Source organism: Phyllostomus discolor, chromosome 1 (assembly GCF_004126475.2).
Source record: "Phyllostomus discolor isolate MPI-MPIP mPhyDis1 chromosome 1, mPhyDis1.pri.v3, whole genome shotgun sequence".
Taxonomy (NCBI): Eukaryota; Metazoa; Chordata; class Mammalia; order Chiroptera; family Phyllostomidae; genus Phyllostomus; species Phyllostomus discolor.
In genome coordinates this window covers 206,805,255-206,827,289 of record NC_040903.2, presented here as the reverse complement: position 1 = coordinate 206,827,289, position 22,035 = coordinate 206,805,255, and the positions used below count along the sequence as shown (strand labels likewise).

Genomic DNA, 22,035 nt, shown 5'->3' with positions numbered 1-22,035 from the left:
CCCATCGTGGCGGCGACCGGACCCGCCTCCCTGGGCGCCTGAGTCACGTGAGCCACACAATGGCTGAGAGCCTACTCCGGGCTTCCCAGCAACGCCGTAGGAAAGCGATGACGGCCGCCGCGGGTTCGGCGGGCCGGGCCGCGATCCCCTGCTGCTGTGCGCGCTGCTGGCGCCCGGCGGCGGCGCGTACGTGCTGGACGACTCCGACGGGCTGGGCCGGGAGTTCGATGGCATCGGCGCGGTCAGCGGCGGCGGGGTGAGCGGCGGGAGGTGGAGCGCGCGGGGACGGGGGCGCCGGGGTCCCGCCCCACAAATCCCCTGGCTCGGCGGTGCCGGCGCTCAAGCTGCGGTGCTGGGATCCGGGCTTGCTCGTCTAGGATGAAGCTGTAGAGGCGGTTAGGTTTAACAGATGAGCATCTAGAGGTCCAATGACAGGTGTAGAAAGTGACAAGGCTGGGACCTGAACTTTCAGCCTGGGCACTGGGCCGGGGCTGTGTTCGCCGCAGAGGGTGCTCCGGGAGGGTTGCTGCAGAAATCTTGGGAACCGGAGAGCCTCTGTCCCGGAGGCGAAGGGGGTGATGCCCCAGTGATATTCTTTGGCTGTCCCCTTTCCGTTTCAGAGAGGTGGGTCGCGGAGTCAGAAGCGAAGCGCCGGACCGCTAGTGCATGCTGTGTGCACCTGAGCTCTTTCAGAGGGGCCGGTGCAAAATAGTGTTTTTTAAAAAATTATTTTATTTTTCTATTACAGTTTGCATTCAACACTATTTTGTATTAGTTTCAGCGGGTAGACATCCACATAGGTAACAAAGTTTCCCTTCTGATAATTTAAGTGCACCTGGTGCCATAGATAGCTATTACAATGTTGTTGAGTATATTCCCTATGCTTTACCTTACATCCCCAAGCCTATTTTGTAATTACCAATTAGTATGTCTTAATCCTATCACCCTTTTTTACCCTGTCCCCCAACACCTCTCCCCTGTGGCAACCATCAGTTTGTTCTCTCTATCTTTTAAGTCTGAATAGGTTTTTACTGGAGGCAGGACAGGTACCTCTAGACGTCTTTAGTAAGGCAAGAGGCCTGGAACCATCTGGGACTTTTTTTAAATGGCGGGCTATACTAGTATCAACTGATCATCTAGAATTGTTCATTGCTGGGGGGCTGTGTTGCCTACGGATGAGCAAGGCGCATGGGTGTGAGTTGCCCAATAGAAGTTTCGGTATCTTAGTACATCATTTTTGTGCGCAAGGAAGGGGAAACAATGGTTTAACAGCAAGGACAGTGGCTAGCCACCATTTGGGGGCCTAAGAATCACCTGGTATGCTTGTTGAAATGCAGATGCTGGCCACCCCCCTACCCCCATTCAGATGTAGCCCGGAGTGGGGCCTAAGAATCTGCATTTTAACAAACACACCATTTGATTCTCATACTAAGTATTGAGTGACAGTTTTTTTTTTCTGCTTCAAGGATCTCTGGAGTAAGGGATGAATTTTTTTTAAACAAACTTTTAATTTCAGAATCGTTTTAGGTATGCAGGAGAGCTGGCAAGACACTACAGAATTCTCAGGGACCCTGCAGCAGTTTCTTCTGTTATCAGCCTCCCACATCAGTATGGCACATTTGTCACAAGCAATATTGGTAACATGAATGGAAGTTCGTATTTCCCTTCATATTTCCTTAACTGCTAGCAAATGTTCTTTTTTTCTCTTCTGGAACCCTATCCAGCATACCAGTTACATTTAACTGGCATGTCTCCTAAGTCCTCTTTTGGCTGTTGCAGTTGGGATGAGTCAGTGTTATGTACGTGAGGGAGACAGGAGGACCACTCCAACTTCGTGCAGGATTGTGTGGGCACAGCTGATAATTTCCTTAGCCTTCTGGTCATGCTGTCAGGTGGCCTCCAGGCGTGGGAATTTGTAGCATGACTTTCTTGGCTCCAAAACAAATTTACTTGATTTTGGTACCACAATTGTTGCCACAGGTGGCAAACACAAGACCTGCGGGCCGGATCTGGCCTTCCACCTTGTTTTATCTGGCCCGGCACCTTGTTTCTGCTCAGTGGCAGCGCCAAGCTCCTTGCCCCTCGTTAAGGAGTGGTTACATTTATACAGTCCTAAAAGCACATTCGGCCCTTTGAAGGCAACCATGAGGCTGATGTGGCCCCCAGTGAAAATGAGTTTGACACCCCTGTATGAAACCTTTGTCTGGTCTTTGTCTTATTCTTGGTAACCTTTGGGTCTGTAGGGTTTATGGTAGTGGACCTTTGAGTGGGAGGGATTTTCTTTTTCGTACCCCAGATCAAAGCTACAGCTAACTTTATTTGAAAATATTAATGCTGAACTCTTGAATGGGTTGTTTGTTGGGTTGAATCCGATGGAACTTGCGCTCTCCAATGCAATTCAGAGCTAGCTTGCTGGGTGGGTGTTTTGTGCTGGTTTCAGTAGGTGGATAACCAGTGCTGTGGCTGGACTGGTTCTTATTATGATTGCAGTGCACTCAGCAATAACCGTCAGGAAACTTGGGGTCGGGGGAAGGTTCATTACTCACAAGTCCTGGAAAGCAGAAGGTGGATTGCTCCAAAGCTCATTGGACACCTGGGACCACACGCTGAGTCTGCAGGTGGGGAAGAGAGAGAGGGGGTGTGTGGCTTGAGGTGTCTGCTTTTACTGCGTTGCAGGTGGGCACCTAGTATTTTGCAGACTCCTTCTGTTGGTGAGCTTAGACTTAAAAGCCCCACCTCAACCTGCCTCTTTAGTTGTGTGGCTGGCAGTGTGTTTATTTGAGATAGCCATCTTTGAAACGGATGCTTCTTTGAAGTGGATGCCACAGTCATCAAAGCTTCAGTCAGGCAGTTGCCTCACAAAAAAAGAAGGAACCAACTCTCAGCATTTACGATGCAATTCATCCTTCATGCTGAGGCATCCGAGTCAATGATGAGGATATTAACTGCCTGGGTAACTGATCTGCTGAAAGTCAGGGGTAGGGCCCATTGTAACCTAGAAAGTACTCATCTAAACAGGATTATACTGACACTCCTATAATAATTATATAGGCAATAGTTTGAAATCCAGTGCATAGCCATTGTCCCAAGTTTGGAGGGTCCTGCCATGAAATCAGGCCAGTGATCTAGGGGCCCTAGGAATCTGTTCACTGGTTTTGGTAATATTGGGAAATGTTTTAACCTTTTGGGCCATCTGGTGTAAGTAGGTATGAGCCGATCCTGAGGTGGTAGATTGCTCCATATCTCCCCAAACCAGTCTCTTAGTCCGGAGAACAGGTCAGTTCAGTTTCAGGGTTGTGCCTCATTTCAGGAGGTGGTGATGCAGGTGGGCTCCCAAGGTTAGGCCTACATGGGGTCGGTATTTGTGATGTTAAATCAAGCGCTTAAACTTGCTGAGCATGGCGGTCTTTGATTATGCTTAACTCAGTTTAAAATGATTAAAATGAGAATTGTTTCATAAGTCAGAGTAGGCGGATCTTATCTCTTTTGATAGAGTCTCCCTGTGTAGTGCGTTACACATCTTAGAAGCTCAAATACTGATTAAACGAACAGGGTTGCAGCACATTATTTGCAAACCATTTTCAACTTCTTTGTGGAGTCCCTGGTGCCCAGCACGGTTTGTAGCGGTAAGGGTTTGGAATGTTCTCATTTACTCTTCGTGTCCGATAGGGAAGGCGGTGTGGTGTCGTAGTTAAGAATGTGGACTTAAGAGCAGATTGCCAGGCGTCTGCTCTGGGCCCTGCCACTCAGCAGTACAGCCTTGGGAAGGTGACTTAAGCTTTCTCTGTCTCAGTTTCTTTTCTGGGGTCACAGTGATACCTGTGATACCTGTGTCATAACATGCCTGGTAGGAACGTTATGAGGAAATATGTCAAGTCCTTGGGATGGCGTCAGGTACGTGAGTAGTTTTAGTTAACAACGTCCTGTTTCATAGATCAGGAAGGAGCAAGTCATTCCGAGGACGGTGAGAGAAACAGGTGTTCCACTGTATGTATCCAACGCCTGCCCTTTTCTGAGAGCTCATTACGTGGCAGCTGCTGTGCTCAGGCTCCCTCCTGTGCTGGCTGGAAAGACCTCCAGGCCCCATTCAGAGATTGTGATGGGTAATTTGGTAATTTGTACTGCTTGATGGGGATTTCCACTTTTGGCTATTCTGCGCTTAACTGGCTATTCTCATTGGCTGATCCTTTTGCAATGGGTGTGACTAGGGGCTGGCACTAGCACGACGATAGTAGTGTGTTGCTTAAAGTTGGCACTTCCTGCGTTCAGGATAGGAGTGTAGAGAGGGCTAAATAACCCCCCAAAACAGCAAAACACACCATAAGGGCATAATGCAGGCAGAGCATTGTTTACATTGGGCCAGATGGGTTTGTGTGCATATAGAATGTTCACTGCACTGAGTGCCTACTTAAATGTTTGAGTCTCTGCTCGTCTGTAAACTACTTGGGAACAGTGACCGTCTTATTAAAAACAATTTGTGTATCTGATGGTTGTCATTTATTGAGAGCTTGCTGTGTGCCAGTTACTGTGCTAAATCCTTTGCTTCCATCTTATTTTATGTCAGAACGGCTGAATGAGTACAGTAACACACTCCACAGTGGTCTGCCCTCCGTCATGCAGCTTGGAAATGTTGGAATCAGGATGCAATCAGATTGCCTGTACCAGCGCAACAGATGATAATGTAAAAGAGATTAATAATCTTAATCTCTCTTAATGTGTATTGAATGAGAGAATAAACGGGATCTGAGCTTAAATGAGACATAATCTCTGTCCTTGAGGAATTTCGAAGTGAAGGAGTAAAGCAGTGATTAGGACACAGGGATGAAAAGACTTCCGGTAGACATAGGGGCCTGATGCGGAGGGCATTCGCAGGAGAGGCACCTGCTGTGGGCCAAGGGGCGGGAGGGGGCAGCGGGGGGGCAGCCGCATCCTTCCCTGGGGAGTGTGAGCAGATGGCTGACGGATGACCTGGCCTTGGCCACGTGAGGAGGTGGAATGCATGCCAGGAAGAAGAAGGAGAAAAAGCAGATTGATTTGATTATTATCTAGACCAGCGGTCCCCAACTTTTTTTGCACTAGGAACTGGTTTCATGGAAGACAACTTTTCCACGGACTAGGGTTGGAGGGATGGTTCCGGGAGAATTCAAGGGCATTACATTCAAGCTCACCTCCTGTGGTGTGTGTGGCCAGGGGGTTGCGGACCCCTAATCTAGACTAAAGATGTAGAGTGACAAGGGATAAAGTGTCAGAGTTAGGATGCAAATAATGAAGGGTTTGGGTATCAGATTGAGCAGTTTGAACTTTATCCCGAAAGCTCTTGGAGGAGAGGAAGGTCTTGGTAAGTTTACAGTGAGAAGTTTCACGATTAGATTTGTGTTTTGTGTAAATCAATCTGGCAAGTGGTGTCGAGAATAGAACACAAGAGGCAGATGGGAGACTCTGAGACCAGCTGAGGCTACTCCAATAATTGAGGAGCCTGGATGAAGGCAGCTGGGGTGAAGAGGAAGGGATGGGTTTCTTGAGACAGTAAGGAGGTCTGGGTGACTGAAAATGGATGGGAAGTGGGGTGAAAGGGTGGTCCTAAGTTTATGGTTAAGGCAGATTGTTCTTTACTAAGATAGAAGATGCAGGAGAAAGAACAGATTTAGGAAAAAGTGGCCATGTTCGGGTGGGGGTGTGTTGCGCTTGAGGTGGCTCGCGTGTTGGTGGCTCAGTAAAGGAGGGGGAGGTTCTGGGTGTGGGGGAGACAGATAAGGGTGCCGCTGACATGTCAGAGGGAGCACACCCGAGAGTGTAAACGGCACATTGAGTTCCATAAAAGTCAAGCATCTTGTCATTGTCATACACCTGGCAGGGTGTCAATGGCTTGAACCTACGGTCCATCTGGAAGTGATGTGCCAGCATTTCATGATACAACTTACTTCTTCTCTTTCCCTTGGGATATGTTATTGCTCAATCACTGGTTTTGTGGTTTCTTTGTTCAAGCAGTCATCAGCCATGGTTAGGTGTGGTCTGACGTTGGTCTCTGCCCCTTCCACCTCTGTCTTCCCATGCATTCCGATGCCAGTCTTGTGTGAGGTTTTCTTAGTGCAGCTCGGTCTGGGCACCATCGTGTGGTCATTCGTAACAACAACAGAGAGCACTGACAAATCTCTAATGAGGAACAGGAGGGTAGTGGTTCCTTTGGCACCTCTGCTTGTCATATCTCCCTGCAAGATGTTGGGGGTGAAGTTACCTGAGATTTATCCTTCCTATCCTGGCCCCCAGAAACGGTAGTTGACTCATGGCCTTAAGATAGACAACTCAAGTTTCATTTCTTATAGTCACCACTCCCTGAGCCCAGGCCCTCAAGGTAAATTTGTAATCATGAGGTTCATCAATAGAATTAACAAGCTTAGCTCCCAGCCAGCCCCCGTCTCAGTAGAAGAGAAACTTGCTTCTTGCTTGGAACCTGTGTTTTAGCTATTGGACGAACAATAGCCCCATTTGGCCAGCGTGGGGCAGCAAAACAGATGCAGGCAAACAAACAAACAAACAAACAAACAAACAGCCTGGGAAATGACTTCATACAGCTCAGCTTTGCCTAAGAGCTGGCTACATATGGGTGGGGTGCATAAAGCAGCATGAAAAAGTATTCATGATTGGATTTGCTTCATTCATACTTTTGAAACTTTTTTTTTTAGGCAACCTCCCGACTTTTAGTAAATTACCCAGAGCCCTATCGTTCTCAAATATTGGATTATCTCTTTAAGGTAATGGAAAAATAATTGTTTAATGGTGCTTGTGATATTTTAGAAACTAGGGTGATTTTACTCATTATTTTATCACCTTCATGATTCTAGGTTTGTTTTTTTTTTTAAATGGCAGATTACTTTTGGGATAAGTTGCTATGTATTTGAAGTTTTGCTTTGCTTTTCTCACCTGTAAAATTGAAGGCAGCAATTAGTAATTGTCTTGAAGTGTTTTGTCCATCATACAATGAATCACGGGTTAATACTGTTACTTCTTTCTCCAGCCAAACTTCGGTGCCTCTTTGCATATTCTAAAAGTGGAAATAGGTGGTGATGGGCAGACAACAGGTAGGAGTTTGGGAAATGGGGTTCTCCCCCAACCCCCGTCATTTGAATCTATGGTTAAACTTAATTTCAGAGTATAAATAGTGCCTACATTTTTTGATATTGATTATTGATTAGTAGATTGTTTCTTAATATTCTTTTTTACTCTAGTTCTTTTAAAAAATTGTATCAAAGTATACATTTTTTCCCATCAGAAATAGCATTTGGACTTTAGATTGTTTATTTAGTTGAAGTAGTCAGTGATAAACAAATCTACAGTTTTCTAAAAGCTATATTCACTAGAGAGAATATAGGGATAGTTTGAAATTGTGTTAAAGTAAAAGCTTTTAATATTGTATAAACAAGGTAAGGTGTTATTAGTTTTAAATAAAATAGGTGATAAAATATAAGTCATCAGTATTTCAGGTACATAGGTCTTTTTTTCTTTTCAAAACAAAATTATTTTTAACCACCAAATCTTCACTCTTCAATGACCATTTTGATTGACTTTGTGTTGTACATGTAGTCAATTAAAGGTTTATGGGCCATGGTTTCCAGGAAGGAGAAAAGGAATTTAATTCTCTCAGTAATACTCTGCAGCTTATTATTCGTAGGTCAGATTCCACTGGAGTGAACTCTAGCCTGTTGTTTGTGCACTCATGTTCCTAGTAGTGATTTGGAAGTCATTTTTGGTAAACACGTACCTCCCTGTGGTGGTGTTAGCGTTTACTTTACACTGAAAGGAACAGAGTGTGAGAATTGGGTCTTCGGAGCCCAGGGGCTCACACCCGACACTGAGAAGCCGGCTTGGGGGAGATGTGAATTGGAAGGTGGATATGGGACTTGAAAACCCCAGAGAGACCCAAAGCCCAGCGGAATGTAGTTCCAGGAATTTGCAATTATATGAGGTGTTAATACTTCTGTTAACACTGCTTATGGTAGAAATGGAAAGTGCTTAGGATGCTTAGGAGGATGAGAACAGATGAAATACTGTGCTTTGATCACCCATCCACAAGTTACATCATGCGATTGTTCTCCTTTGCCCCACTGTAGGATCAGAACTGGAACACTCCTTCTGTGAGATATGTGTGTGTGTGTGTGTGTGTGTGTGTCTAGGGCGAGTGGGACCCACCCGTGGTGCACCGATAATGGGATTGCTTCCTTTCTCTTTCGCTCTCTCCCTTTCAGATGGCACTGAGCCCTCCCACATGCACTACATGCTCGATGAGAATTATTTCCGAGGATATGAGTGGTGGTTAATGAAGGAAGCCAAGAAGCGGAACCCCAATATCACACTCATGGGTAAGAAGTGAAGTTTGCCATACTTATGCAGCCTGTTTTCCTTTAACTGTCCTGAATCATGTATGTGGAAGCTCTGTTAAAACTGAAGTACTAATAATGTAATTAATACGACCAGCATGTTACCAGTAGCCAAGCGTGCGCCAGGCACGGTCCTTTTTTCGCCCTTATATGTTATCTCTGATTTTTATAATAATTCTGGAGCAAGGCATTATTCTTCCCATTTTACAGAAGAAGCAGTAGAGGCTTAGAGAGGTTATGCCACTGACTTAAGGTCAGATAATTAGTAAATGGCAAAATTAGGTTTATAAACTATTCCATTCCGGTGTTTTGCTAAACTTCTTTCTTCAGCAAAATTTCTCATCAACATTTGTCAAGGGGCAATCCTGTTTATAAAATTGTATATTACATGCAGTAATATATTCCAACTATTTGCAAAATTGTGTATTATATATAGTAGTAGTCCCCATTCCTAGAAGCAATACATATAAAAGGTGTTTGGTTTGTTTTGAATCTCAGGGATGTGGGGTTGGAATGATGCAGCCGCGACCCCTGCCCTGCGAACCTCAGGTCCCAGCGGCAGGATCGTGGGTGGCCCTCCGATGGGACCGCGCTCACTTCCCAGTGCTCCTGCCGCAGTGAGCTCACTTGTAAAAAGCTTCACACGTGCACAGTGGTGGCGTGCTTCCGTCATTTGAAGTGAATTTGATTTTTTGTAGCAGGCTTGCATGTTCAGGCTAGGTTCAGTGAGATTATGAGATTTCTACAATTACATTAAAGGACAAGCATAAATTTCCTAAATTAAACACTGAGGAGTCAGTGTGTTCCTTGTAAATGGACTTTTATAAGAGATTCCAGAAATGTGTGGAGCAGTAAAAAGCACCATTGACTTCAGCGCTTACTTGCCCATTGGGCTGCCTTCAAGGTCAGTTCTGGTTCAAGTGTAGGAACCTGGCATGCGGAACCCTGTCCTAACCAAGACTGACACGTGGTGGACCTTCGGAATGTATTTGGCATTTCCTTGTTTTAATATGCTCCATTATTTTAATGTCACGTTTCTTATGTAAATACACTTAGACATTTCTCCTGAGTTTAGAAAAATAAACATTTTGTTATTTAGATTTTGAATTTTTTAATAGTGAACCAGGTTGGTAACATATAAACAGTTAAGGAACTTAACCGTTGAGTTTATTTTAATATAGCAGTGACAGAATTAGGATTTAGAATTGTAATTAGTGCTTCTAGTATTCTCATTTTTTCACTGAAAATAATATTGGGGTATCTGAACAATGTGGATTAGTTAATGTACATCATTTAACAAGGGAATGTTTATTTCCCCTGTTGAGTCATTGGCATTTATAGTGATATAAAGACAAACTAGTTTTGCTGAATTTCATTACCTACTTTATGTTTTAAGTAGCCTTAGTACTGAGTGGGGAACTGATATGATACCTTGAAGGAGTAGTCAAGCATAGCTTTTCAGAACTCTTTGATTTGCGCTTGGACATAGAAGTTGGATATTGAACATCCGCTATAGTATGTGGTAGAGATGTTCAGTTAAATTGTATGTTTTTCTTTCTATTGGCAAGTTATCTTTGGGAGAGGTGTTTGTTTTTATTTCTTTTTCTTGAAAGAGCATTTGGAGTTATCACATCTGATCTAGGGATCAGTAAGAGATTATAGTGTTGAAGGGATTTTGAGAATTTGCGTAGGGCATGTGATCTTTCCTTTAGCCGGGTCTGTATTGTTTTTCTTTTCTTTATCTATGTTCTGTTTGGTTTCTTTTGCTTTGTTTTCAAGAGTGCCAGCATTGTCACACCCCCTCTGCCCCTCTGCAGGGTTGCCGTGGTCCTTCCCTGGATGGCTGGGAAAAGGTTTCAACTGGCCGTATGTGAATCGGCAGCTGACTGCCTACTATGTCGTGACCTGGATCATGGGCGCCAAGCATCATCACGATTTGGACATCGATTATATTGGGGTTAGTGATATATCTAACGCGTGCTTAACTTTGGCACACTTATTTGTAATTTTTTAAAGTGGCTGTTTGTTGACTAGCCATTTTGTGTCCTGAGACTAAGTTGTTCTGTGGGTGTCTGATAATAACGTAAATTAACTGCACGCAACCCTCTAATTCCCTCTCTTTGCCTGTCCGTACGTATTCTTTCCACTGTGGACAAATGTACTAAATGCTTACATTTTTGGAACTATTTTTCAGTGTTTGTTTTGGGTGTCATCCAAGCTCAAATTCTCCTTTTTCAAAGCTTTCCCTAGTTTCTCTAGTTTTTATAACAATACTATGTTAATCTGTATGTTACGACACTGATTAATCTCATTTTCTTCTATGACTCTTCTCTTGTTCTAAACCAGGGGGTGGCACACTTCCTTTAAGGGCCAGAGAATAAATAAATTTAGGTTTTGTAGGTCAAAAGGTATTGATAAGGATATTTATGTAGGTAATTCTGCAACCATTTAAAACTGGAAAAACCGTTTACAGCTCTCAGGTTATAAAAATAGAGGTGGTGTGCCAGATTTGGCAGGCTGGCAGAAATCTGCCTACCCTTGTCCTAAATTGTTATTTAATGATTAAAAACATGTGAAATGTGGTATCTTGTCTTTCTAAGCCGGTCTGCTGGCAGGCTGGAGGCACGTCTCAGACTACGTTGTACCCACAGAGCCTGATGCCACATGTCTAGGGGGTCTCCATACACTTTTGTTTATTAATGTGCCACCTGTCAAATCTGACTTTAAACATTTTCTTGCAATCCACAGGCAATTATTTAGTTCCTCCTGTGCTGCAGGTCCTGTGACTATTACGTTCCACACACACCAGAATTAATAAGCTCTTGTGGAGTTCAGTGGGAGGAGTAGACACTGGAACAGATGAACTGCAGAATCACGGGTTGATGCAGGACGTGAGGATGAGCCAAGGGCTGTCAGCCAGGAGCAAGTGTACACCTGTGCTTATTATCCTTCTCCAAATTATAACTGAAAACTAGTTTGTGTGACAACACGTTAAACTATTTTTAACCCATAGTGAGACTAAATATAGGTTTGCGTCTAAAAGTATTCAATTATGATAAAGCCACCCTTAGAAACTCTTTCTGGTGAATAATGGGTAATTCACATCTTTTTTAGACTCTTGATAATCACATGCTATGGCGAGGGGCTTCTTTGATAAGAAGCTCTTTCCCATATCCCTTGGAGTAAAAAGAGTCACATCACCTGGACTCTAGGCCCATCTCTGCTACAAATGGTTTCCTCAGCTGCAGAATGGAAGTTGTGAAGGTTCTCTTTTCAACCCTGAATTCCCATGCTTCGTGGTCCTAAACCCAAGAGACTTGTGTGTGTTCCTCTTATTCTTATTAAGAGTTCTGCCCTGGCTGGTGTAGCTCAGTGGATTGAGTGCGGGCTGGGAACCAAAGTGTCCCAGGTTCGATTCCCAGCCAGGGAACATGCCTGGGTTGCAGGCTATGACCCCCAGCGACCGCACATTGATGTTTCTCTGTCTCTCTTTCTCCATTCCCTCTCTAAAAATAAATAAATAAAATCTTAAAAAAAAGAGTTCCCTTTTGTGATGTAGCACGTGGTTGTGCTTCTCCGTGTGTGTGTGTGTGTGGTGCACCCAGGAGCACTTTGCCTGTGGGAACCTTCTGGGAGCTGCTGCAGCAGCGCCCCCTGTCTGCAGGTCTCGGGTGCCAGCGCAGCGCCCGGCACATGGCGCCTGGTCGATATCTGTTGAAAGCTGACTGTTTCTCTTTTGGAAATCTCTGGAATAAACAATTTTTGAAAATACCACAGAAATATTTTAATCTTTTAAAAAATAGTATTTTAATTTTAAAAGTTATGTTGTCTTATAATTATTAATACATTCAATAATAGACCCTCCCATAAAGTAAGAAAAACGGCCTTTCAAGTGATATGAGAGATGACGAGAGAAATGGCATTTAATGATAATGTCTATTTTCTGACGCTTAGAAACTTTTAGTTCAGAGCTTTTTGACTTTTTGTTTTGCAGATTTGGAATGAGAGGTCATTCGACATCAATTATATCAAGGTCTGTACAACTTAAAAATATTTTAGTCTTTAAATATAAATAAGTAATTCCTTTGTGGTTCCATGGAAATTAGTAGTAAGAACAGTATTTGTTTATAGCACAGTTATTGGTTTTGCTAGTTGTGACACAAAATTTGAGCAAAATCTTAATATTTGTATTCATGATTAAAGCATATGTAATTTCCCATAAGCCCTGCATTTTATTTTATATATATTATGAGTGTTTATATATGTATATGTGTATATATTATGAGTCTGTGTATATATATGAATTACGAGTCTGTTCTAATTCCATTGCATTCTAATTCAACTTATCTGGTCTGGAAAACTGCTATTTTAAACAATTTAGACCATTTCCTTTTCTCTGAACCTTTAGTTTAGTTGCAGCAAATTGTCTCAGGGTATAAAAACTTTTAATGTTTAATTGCCATTTGGTAGTAATGTTTCATTGGAATCTGTGTCCTGTTGGCTAAAATGCCTATTGAAAGAGTTCAGCAATGGCTGATGAATGTAGGTGTTCAGGTTCGATAAGCTTTATGAATATATATTCCATAGAGTATAGTAAGGTGGTCCCTGGAAATGGTATGGATTTGTTTTTAGGAGTAGAAATTAATATAATATGAACAAGTGATTTATATAAAAGTGACGGGACTGTTGTTTCTTTTATTTTTGCCATTTATGCTGTATTGAAGATTTACCTTGGGTTTTCAGGGATATGGTTTTTACATTGTGTCTGCACAGTCCCGTCTAGGGTCTGAGGGTGGTCGATGGGGCGGGATGTGTGAGTGTCTGGACAGGGCCGGGCACCGGAGTAGGCACCCTGTGCTTTGTTGACTTACTTCCTGGTAGAATTTAGCTTGGTACTTTTAATTTTCCTGTGTAGATAGTCCTACAGGTAGATTTTTTATTAAAATCTGTCCTGTTTAGACGTGTGAAAGACAAGGGTCACAATGGAGTGTTTCTTATTTCTATAAGATACACAATATTGAGAACTAATACGCTCAGTAATGGCAGAATATTTAAAGACACTGGAAAAATATTCAAAATAAAATGATAGTTTAAAGCATTTTACCAAATGGTATGTTTATATGATTCCAGTTTTATTTTGTCTATGTATAAGAAATTTCCTTATTGCCCTGGCTGGCATAGCTCAGTGGATTGAGCACAGGCTGCGAACCAAAGTGTCGCAGGTTCGATTCCCAGTCAGGGTACATGCCTGGGTTGCAGGCCACAGTCCCCAGCAACTGCACATTGATGTTTCTCTCTATCTCCCTCCCTTCCCTCTCTAAAAATAAATAAAATAAAATCTTAAAAAAAAGAAATTTCCTGAAAGAATACATTCCAAAATAATAGTTATTTCTGTGTAGTACTATTATGATTTTTTTTCTACTTTCCACCCTCCCACTCAAAGTTTTTATGGTTAAACATAATTTTGAAGGTAGAGCAAAAATCCCTCTAGGACATTTGGACCTCATGGGTTTGTTTATTTTCTTTTTACATCCCCATGAAGTAGGTTATCCTGATAATAATGCTTTTATTTTCCATAGGAAGCACGTTTCTACTAAGAAGTGATTTTGACACTATGGTCCAGGATGCTGAGTTTTGAAGAGACTTGAACTACCTTGGTTGTGATTCAACAGCTGAACACCCACTGTAGCCTTTCTCATGTTCTGTTTCTCTCCACAAAAGGTTTTAAGGAAAATGCTGGACTACCAAGGTCTCCCGCACGTCAGAATCATCGCGAGTGACAACCTCTGGGAGCCCATTTCTGCTTCCATGCTGCTCGACTCGGAGCTCTTGAAGGCAATTGATGTCATAGGGTAAGGAACGTTTTACTTTGGAAACTGAGTCTCTGGTTGCTTGCTCCGAACATTGACTGTGCCTTTCTTTTTGTGTTTTCCTCCCCATTTGGTTATATTTTCAGAAAGTAGCTTTCTGGGGTTTACTTAACTAAAGCCAGTATAACTGAAACTTCATTCCTTTGAAATGTATGCATTTGGGATTTTTCTATGATCATGAAAGGTACTGGTGATTTTTAAAAGTTGTATTAATGTTTGCAGTAATAAAACATGGCTTTGTTTAGATTAAGGGGCAGAATAGTATTTAAAGTTTAGGAGCTGTAAAAAGCAATGTCATGAAGTTAGTTCCCAGCTCTCAGATTTCCTGTGGTTGGGAGTTCTGTCATGAGCACTTACGTCCATGGCACGGTGTGATCACTGACCGTGACGTTTGTCATGCCTCCTTAGTGGTACGGCCTTGACCCTGCTCCTCAGTCCAGTCTGCCTTTCAGCCTTCGAGGCCTGCACCTCACTGCATTTCAGCAGTAGTTATTTTTCCCGTTTTATTTATTTCTCCAGTTTGATTGAGAGTAATTGTCGTACATCACTATGTAAGTCTAAGCTATACAGAATGGTGGTTTGATTTACATGCATTGTGAGATGATTACCACAGTCGGTTTAGTTAACATCTATCATCTCATATAGCTGCAATAAAGAAAAAAGAAAAGGTGGTTCTTATGGAGAGTTCTTAGGATCCTGCTCTCTTAATGACCTCCTTACATATTTATAGCAGCATTAACTAGGCATTACATGGTACATTACATCCCCAGTACTTATTTCTCTCATACCTGGAATTTTGTACCTTTTGCATCTTCTCCCAATTCCACCCCCAACCCCCACGCAGCAATTTTTTTAAAAGTGGATTTTAATTTTATCTATCATGACAATGCACAATACATAAAATAAAGTACACGTATGTGTGGAATTTGTCCCTCATTCACGGGTGAAGGCTCTGCTTGGTTTAATAGCTTTTTCAATGAAGAATTTTAAAGATACACAAACATAGGCAGAATAATACAATGAGTATCCATGTTCCCACCACTCAGTCTCCCTAAGGATGAACCCACAGCCATGTTATGCTGTGAATTGGTAGATGTTTTGCCTAGTTACCATATTTTGCTGCGTATAATGGGCATGTTTTTCCCAAATTTTTGAGGGAAATATAAGGATGCACATTATATATAGATAGTACTAAGTCCATATCTATATAAATGTTTTTGATTCTTTTATGTATGTTTATGTATTAAAAGTGTAACTCTAGAAAGAAATTATGATATCCATATGCAAAGTAATACCCTGGAATATGATAATTGGTTTTGTTTCTAAGTATAAATAAATAAAAAATTGAATTAAAAAACTAAAATGAAGGATTTTTTTTTTCCTGCAAGTTTGGGCCAAAAATGGGTGCACATTATACATGCAAATGTGTTATACATGGCAAAATACAGTACATGCATTTACACAATTATATTCGTAAGAGCCTTCACACTTTGTTGAATTAGCAATGGATCTGGATATTAGGCGAGACCCTGTGTTAGTTCTGTCCTTCTTGCCCAGATTATTTAATCAGTCAGGTTTAAATGCAATGTAACAGTCCTATTATTTTCTGAGTGAAGGATACAACACCTGTTTCTATAGTTTTAAAAGAGATACTTTTTCAGATTATAAAAATACTGCATGCTCATTAGAGAAAATTTGGAAAATGAAAAAACTGTAAATATAGAGTTAGAATTTACTCATAATCCTAACATCTAAAGTTCAGTGGTAACAAAATAGCATGGACTTCCCAGGCTTTATTTTTTTATACAAATATCTTTTAACCAGAGATATACTGACCATACCTTTGGCTTTTGTCCGAGGCTGAATATCATGATTGTAGAATGAAGTTTAAAAAACTGAAATTAATATTATTATAAATATTAGTAGTCATTTTCCACATTAGGCATTACAGTGCCGAGACAATAACTTCTTAACCCTGGCAGGTGCTAGTGTACTCTCGTGGTCTCTGTAGGGTGTATTTACAGTACTGAAAGATGCCTGTTTGCACCTGAGGTTAGTGACTCAAAAAATCTTGGTGGGACCTCGCTTTTCTCAACTGTTTCTTTTTACATTCTCTATTATATATATACACACACACGCATATATGAGGTCTGTGCAGAAAGTATCCAGCCATGCACTATGAAAACCAGAGACATTTATTGAAGAAGATACAAGATACAAGAGACATTGTACACAGGACAATGACACCTCAGTCCCCTTCAAAGGAGGCACCTTGGGACCTCACACAGTTCTCCCAATTGCCATCGGCTGCCCCTTTGTATTTTCTTGAATTTCCCCTGTGGTCTGAAATCTCTTCCCTTTCAAAGGTGATTTTAGTTTTGGGAAAAGCCAGAAGGTGCAGGGCACCAAATATGGGCTGTAGAGGGACTGAGTCACCTGGATGATTTGATGTTTTGCCAAAAAACTCTGCAGCAGATGAGATGCATGAATGAGAGAAGTCATCATTGTTCACGCTTGCGCATTCCAGTCCATTCTCCTTGGCTGCCGGGTTACACTGATGTTGCAAACTGTTCTCTTTGTACTAACAATGGCTGGACTTTTCTCAGGCAGACCTTATTTTATTTTACTTACTTATTTATTTATTTATTTATTTATTCATTCATTCATTCGTTCACACATACACACACACTTATGTATACACCCCTCCCCCCACATATTTTTTCCTCATGACATCCTGAAATGCCAAATTGATGTTGTACCCTAATCTATCTTTACTAGGTATAACTGAATTCCCAAACAGGACTTTCTCCGGAAAGATTCATGACCAAAATGGAATTAAATAACTGCAAACTCTAATAGGACTTCACAATCATTCTTTTAATGTAATGAATGCTACTGCACCAGACTACAAAGATATAATCCAATCTTTATTACATGCTTGTGTTAATATTACATTTTTTTGTAAATAATCGTTGGACTAAAAAGCATACTCACGTCCCCAAAGTTATTCAGCTGACGTGCTCTCTTATTACTATATGAACTGTCAGTCTGTGTTCTGTTTTACATTTGCAATTTCTTAATTGTTTTTATTCAGTCATCAATAGTTTCCACAGTCATTACGGCAGTATTTTACTCTTGGAATGATAAACATACATTTCCGCCTCAGCGGCCTGACTCCTCTCAAATGCTAGAATAAGGGAAGTGTTCGTTCCTGTGGTGCAGGGTTTCCCAACCTTTGCAGTTGTGGCAGGTCACTGGGCAATCCTTTGTGGTGGGGACCTCCCTGGGCCTTGCTGGGTGTTGAGCAGCGTCTGCAGCCTCTGCTCCCTCGATGCCCCACCTGGAAACCCGCAGGAAACCCTGCCTCCACTGCCTAGCAACATCGCCCAGGCTGAGAGCCAGCGCTGCTCTGGGGTTACAACTTGTAGTTTTCCCAAGGTGTTTATTCAAGAAAGGACTCTGTGTGGATTTGTATTGTTTGTTGTTGTTGTTGTTGGGATGTCAATGCCAAGCTTTCTCTGTCTACTAAGGGCGGGAGCCAGGGAGGAAGCACTACTCTGTATAACACACTCATGAGTCTTACTTTTTGCTTTCTTCTTATTCTTTCCTTCCTCGGGTCCCAAACTCTGTGCTTCCCCTGGGAAGTCTGAATCCTGTCTCCACCTTATTCTCTCCTGCAGGGCTCTGGGCTGTGGCCTCCTATGCTACCTCCACCTGTCAGCATGCTTCCATAGACTTTATGGTTTCCAGAAACACATTTCTCATTCATCTTCCTTCCTGTCTAGTGTGTGGTTGTAGGCCTGTCTCATCTTTTTTTTTAAAAATATTTTATTTATTTATTTTTTTAGAGAGGGAAGGGAGGAAGGGAGGGAGGGGGAGAGAGAGAGAGAGACAGACAGACAGACAGACAGACATCAATGTGCGGTTGCTGGGGGTTATGGCCTGCAACCCAGGAATGTACCCTGGCTGGGAATCGAACCTGGGACACTTTGGTTCCCAGCCCTTGTCTCATCTTAAGAGCATCCTGAGACACAAGGTTGGGAAGCAGGTGCTTACAGTCAGTGTGACATCTGCCTGGTAGCTGCCCATTGTCTGAAAATAGAACGTGTTGGAGAAGACGCGTACTTTTATTTAAACCACTCAGCAAGTGGTTGTATGTGCCACATTTCACCCTTTTCCCGTTTCCTCCCTCCCTTTCTTTCCCAGAGCTCATTATCCTGGGACCCACACAGTGAAGAATGCAAAGCTGACCAAGAAGAAGCTGTGGTCGTCCGAAGATTTTAGCACTTTCAACAACGAAGTGGGTGCTGGCTGCTGGGGTCGCATATTGAATCAGAACTATGTCAATGGCTACATGACTTCGTAAGTTATGGACAACTTTGAAAGGTTTTTAACCTTGAAAATTTTCTAAAGCCCAGGAAGTAGAAAAATGTGCAATGGACTTCCATATTCTCACAAACTGGATTCAGTGATTGTAAACATTTTGCCTTACGAGCTTCATCTATAACTATATCTGTATTTAGGCTACATCTATTTATTTTTCTATATTTGAATGTAGTCTGTATTAAATAAAGTCAGGCTTATTGGCATATAATTCATGTATAGTAAAATTTAAGCACTTTCATGATTTTTAACAAGCTATGTATAAATGTATATATGTACACACATATATACACATATATTTATAAAGTAAAATTACAGCTATCATGACACCCCTAAATATTTTAGCATGTATCTCCAAAAAGAAGGATATTTTTCTACATGATCACAGTATCATTTCGATACATAAGAGTCTAAGAACATTTAAAAAATATTTCTAATACGTAGTCTACATTCCAGTTTTCCTAATTGTCTCCAAAAATGTTATTTATAGCTTTTTTTAAAAAAAAAATAAGAGCCAATCAAGCACCAAGCATTGCATTTAGATGTTATGACCCTAAAACTCCTTTTAGGCTAGAATGGTTTCTTCCTTCCTCACTGTTCATGGCAGTGACCTTTGGCAGAGACGAGGCACGTTGTCTTGTGGACTCTCCATTTCCCAAAGCCCCTGACCGATTCCCGGCAGCTTCGCTTAATTTGCGCGACCGTCCCCAAAACAGAGGTTCTGAAGAGAGAACACAGCTCTGTTCTTTCCTTCTCAGGGAAGCTTTTGTGAAATGCTTTGAGACGCTTTGATTGTAATTAGATTCAATTTAGCTTTCTAAAACAAAAACAAATAGAACAAAAGCGAGCCAACACATGCTTTTGTGATGGTAATTTGAGCTGGCACGCTATTCTGACAGCCTTCTTTGTTCTTCCCCTTCTCTCTTTGGAAGAAAAGATGCTTCTCTGGAGCCGTTGGTTCTAATAACTTAATTTGGTGTTATTAGTGGGCATGCCTGCGCATTGCAGAGAGCTCAGGAACTGCATAGAAATGCAGAGTAGGAAACAGAATCACTCATATGTCTGCCATCCAGAAGTTAACTGTTCTTAAACATTTTGCTTCCCGCTTACATATGCAAACTTTTAATGTAGAATGGAGACCATACTGTATAATGTTCAGTAAATAAGCTTTTCACTTAACAAGGCATCATGAACTTTTTCTCATGTTTAAGTACACTTTGACGTCATCATTTAAATGTTTATATATGTCATGTTACACAAGGCAGAATTTCCCAAACTTGCTTCGTTTTGAGCAGCACCAAACACGTGCTTGCACTGGCTGACCCCTTGGCAGCTGCCCAGACCTGCTGAGCCTGAATCTCCAGGCCCGGCTCCTGGGGCTCTGGTGGGCTGGTCGGTGCCCAGGTGATACTGGTGCATGCAAATGTGGGAAACTCTGTTGCAGAAAATATATTATGCCTCGTTGAATATTCTCTTCTTCCCAGGAATGGGTGTTGTTTCTTCCTAGTTTCGTGAACAGCTCAGTACACACGGAAGGAAGGGATCGGGCGCATACAGAAATCTGTATAGACATCCATGGTTATTTCCTCCCCCTCAGGGTGCATCCTTGGAAATGGAACCAGTGTCTGGGGGGAAGTCTATCGGCCTTAAACGCATTTGTGTAGATTACAAAGTGCCCTCCAGGACCGGTTTGCCTGTGCTGTCTAGCATTAGCCAGAGGCAGATGCCATGCATCTTGTAACATCACGAGAGCGCTTGAGATTTTCACTGCTAGTAAGGATTTTTGAATATTGGGACTTTTCTGCTCGGTTATTTCTGCTTTGTGTTGACAGAATTAGAAGGCTTTGACTTTCTAAGAATGTCAGTCTGTCATTTTATTATGGGTGCGGACTTGATAAGAAAAAGAAGCTCTTTTCTTATCAAGAAAAAGAGGGTAAGCTCTTTTTTTTTTCTTTTTTTAAAGCTCTGTGCTGGGGTCCAGGGTCCCGAGCTTCCTTTTTGCCCTTGGATTTCCCTGAGAACCACAGATTCTAGGGGAATCACAGATTATAGGAGTCAGCACGTTCTGTGGGCATCTGAAAGCATGGACTAAAATCCAGACCAGCGAGCTGCCCCCAGTAGTCCTTGTAGGTGAAGCAGATCATAGCGGTGCCACAGCCCGGTCCTTGTTCTGCACCCCTCGCACACATCAGCACACTTAATTCTCACAGCAGTCACGTGGACTGGGCACAGGTCTTATCCTCATTTTGCAGGAGAGGAAACTGAGGCCCAGAGAGGTTAAGTGGTAGAACCATGATGTGAAGCCAGGCAATCAGTCTCAATGTTAAAACTCTGCAGTCATTCAGAACTGCATACGGTTATATCGTGAACCGGGGGCACGGAGAAGGCTGACCATCCCAGGAAAGCAGGTATGGATACAGCCTCTGTCTGCACTTGACTCACACTGGCGACGTGTCTGCTGCTGCTAGGGCAGGGCCCATCTCCTGGCCACACCATTCCTCGGTAGAAATTGTACACCCCGTATGCATTCGTAGTTGTTTATCATGGGATTCACCGTTAGCAACATTTAGATGCATCCAACACTGGATTTTTCAAAATGTGAATGAACTTAGTCAACTTACATGTTCTTGTTTTGTGGTCATCTTCCAGTTATTTACGTATTTTTATGTAAGTTAGCTGTAGGTCTTTTTACTGTGTAGGCCTAGACATTGACATTTTGGTGTTTCTCTTTGGTCCAAACAAATCGTTTAGAACAATCGCGTGGAACTTGGTGGCTAGTTACTATGAGCAGTTGCCGTACGGGCGCAGTGGACTGATGACCGCGCAGGAGCCGTGGAGCGGGCACTACGCGGTGGAGCCTCCCATCTGGATAACAGGTGTGCTCACGGACCGGCCCTCACTCCCTACATTCCCGAGACAAAGCAGAAACTACTGAGAAAGGATTGTCGGGAAGAGCGGAAATTTTCTTCTAGTTTTCTTGGTTCTCTTGGCTGTCCAGTAATTAAACAGCCACAAGACAGGTTAACAGGAGGGGAAAAAAAAAACAAACTTAAGTTTGTACATCAGGAGGTGTCATAGATACGGGACCTATGAAGTGACCAAAGCAGTGTGGATAAAACTTTTAGACAAAGAAACTAAGTTTGTGAAGAACTGACAAGACAACAGAATAGGCTCGGGTGCTGAGCAGTCTGCCTAACACAGCTTTGTCTGCTCTGAATTTCCTATTACTGGCAATAAGGATGTCTCTCTGCCTCCTGGTACAGGGAGGGTACCTGTGACCTGGGGGGTTTATCCCCTGCTTTTGGGTGGATAGAGAGGAGAGTCGGGGTGTCCTTCTTGCACTGCTGTTTCTCAAGTAACTTGAATAAATGAGAATAATCACTATGCCACCTTGGGATATGTCCTGG

General features: G+C 42.4%; 1 protein-coding gene across 1 annotated transcript in view; it reads left to right on the top strand.

The window, feature by feature from the left end:
• GALC (galactosylceramidase) overlaps positions 1-22,035 on the top strand; it is a 43,901-nt gene continuing 21,866 nt past the window's right edge. The window contains 10 exon segments of the mRNA XM_028506938.2: positions 1-144; positions 147-256; positions 6,684-6,752; positions 7,016-7,079; positions 8,244-8,357; positions 10,193-10,332; positions 12,370-12,408; positions 14,097-14,227; positions 18,452-18,607; positions 21,380-21,504. Of these exon segments, the coding sequence (XP_028362739.1) occupies positions 60-144; positions 147-256; positions 6,684-6,752; positions 7,016-7,079; positions 8,244-8,357; positions 10,193-10,332; positions 12,370-12,408; positions 14,097-14,227; positions 18,452-18,607; positions 21,380-21,504 (1,033 nt within the window). The 5' untranslated portion in view covers positions 1-59.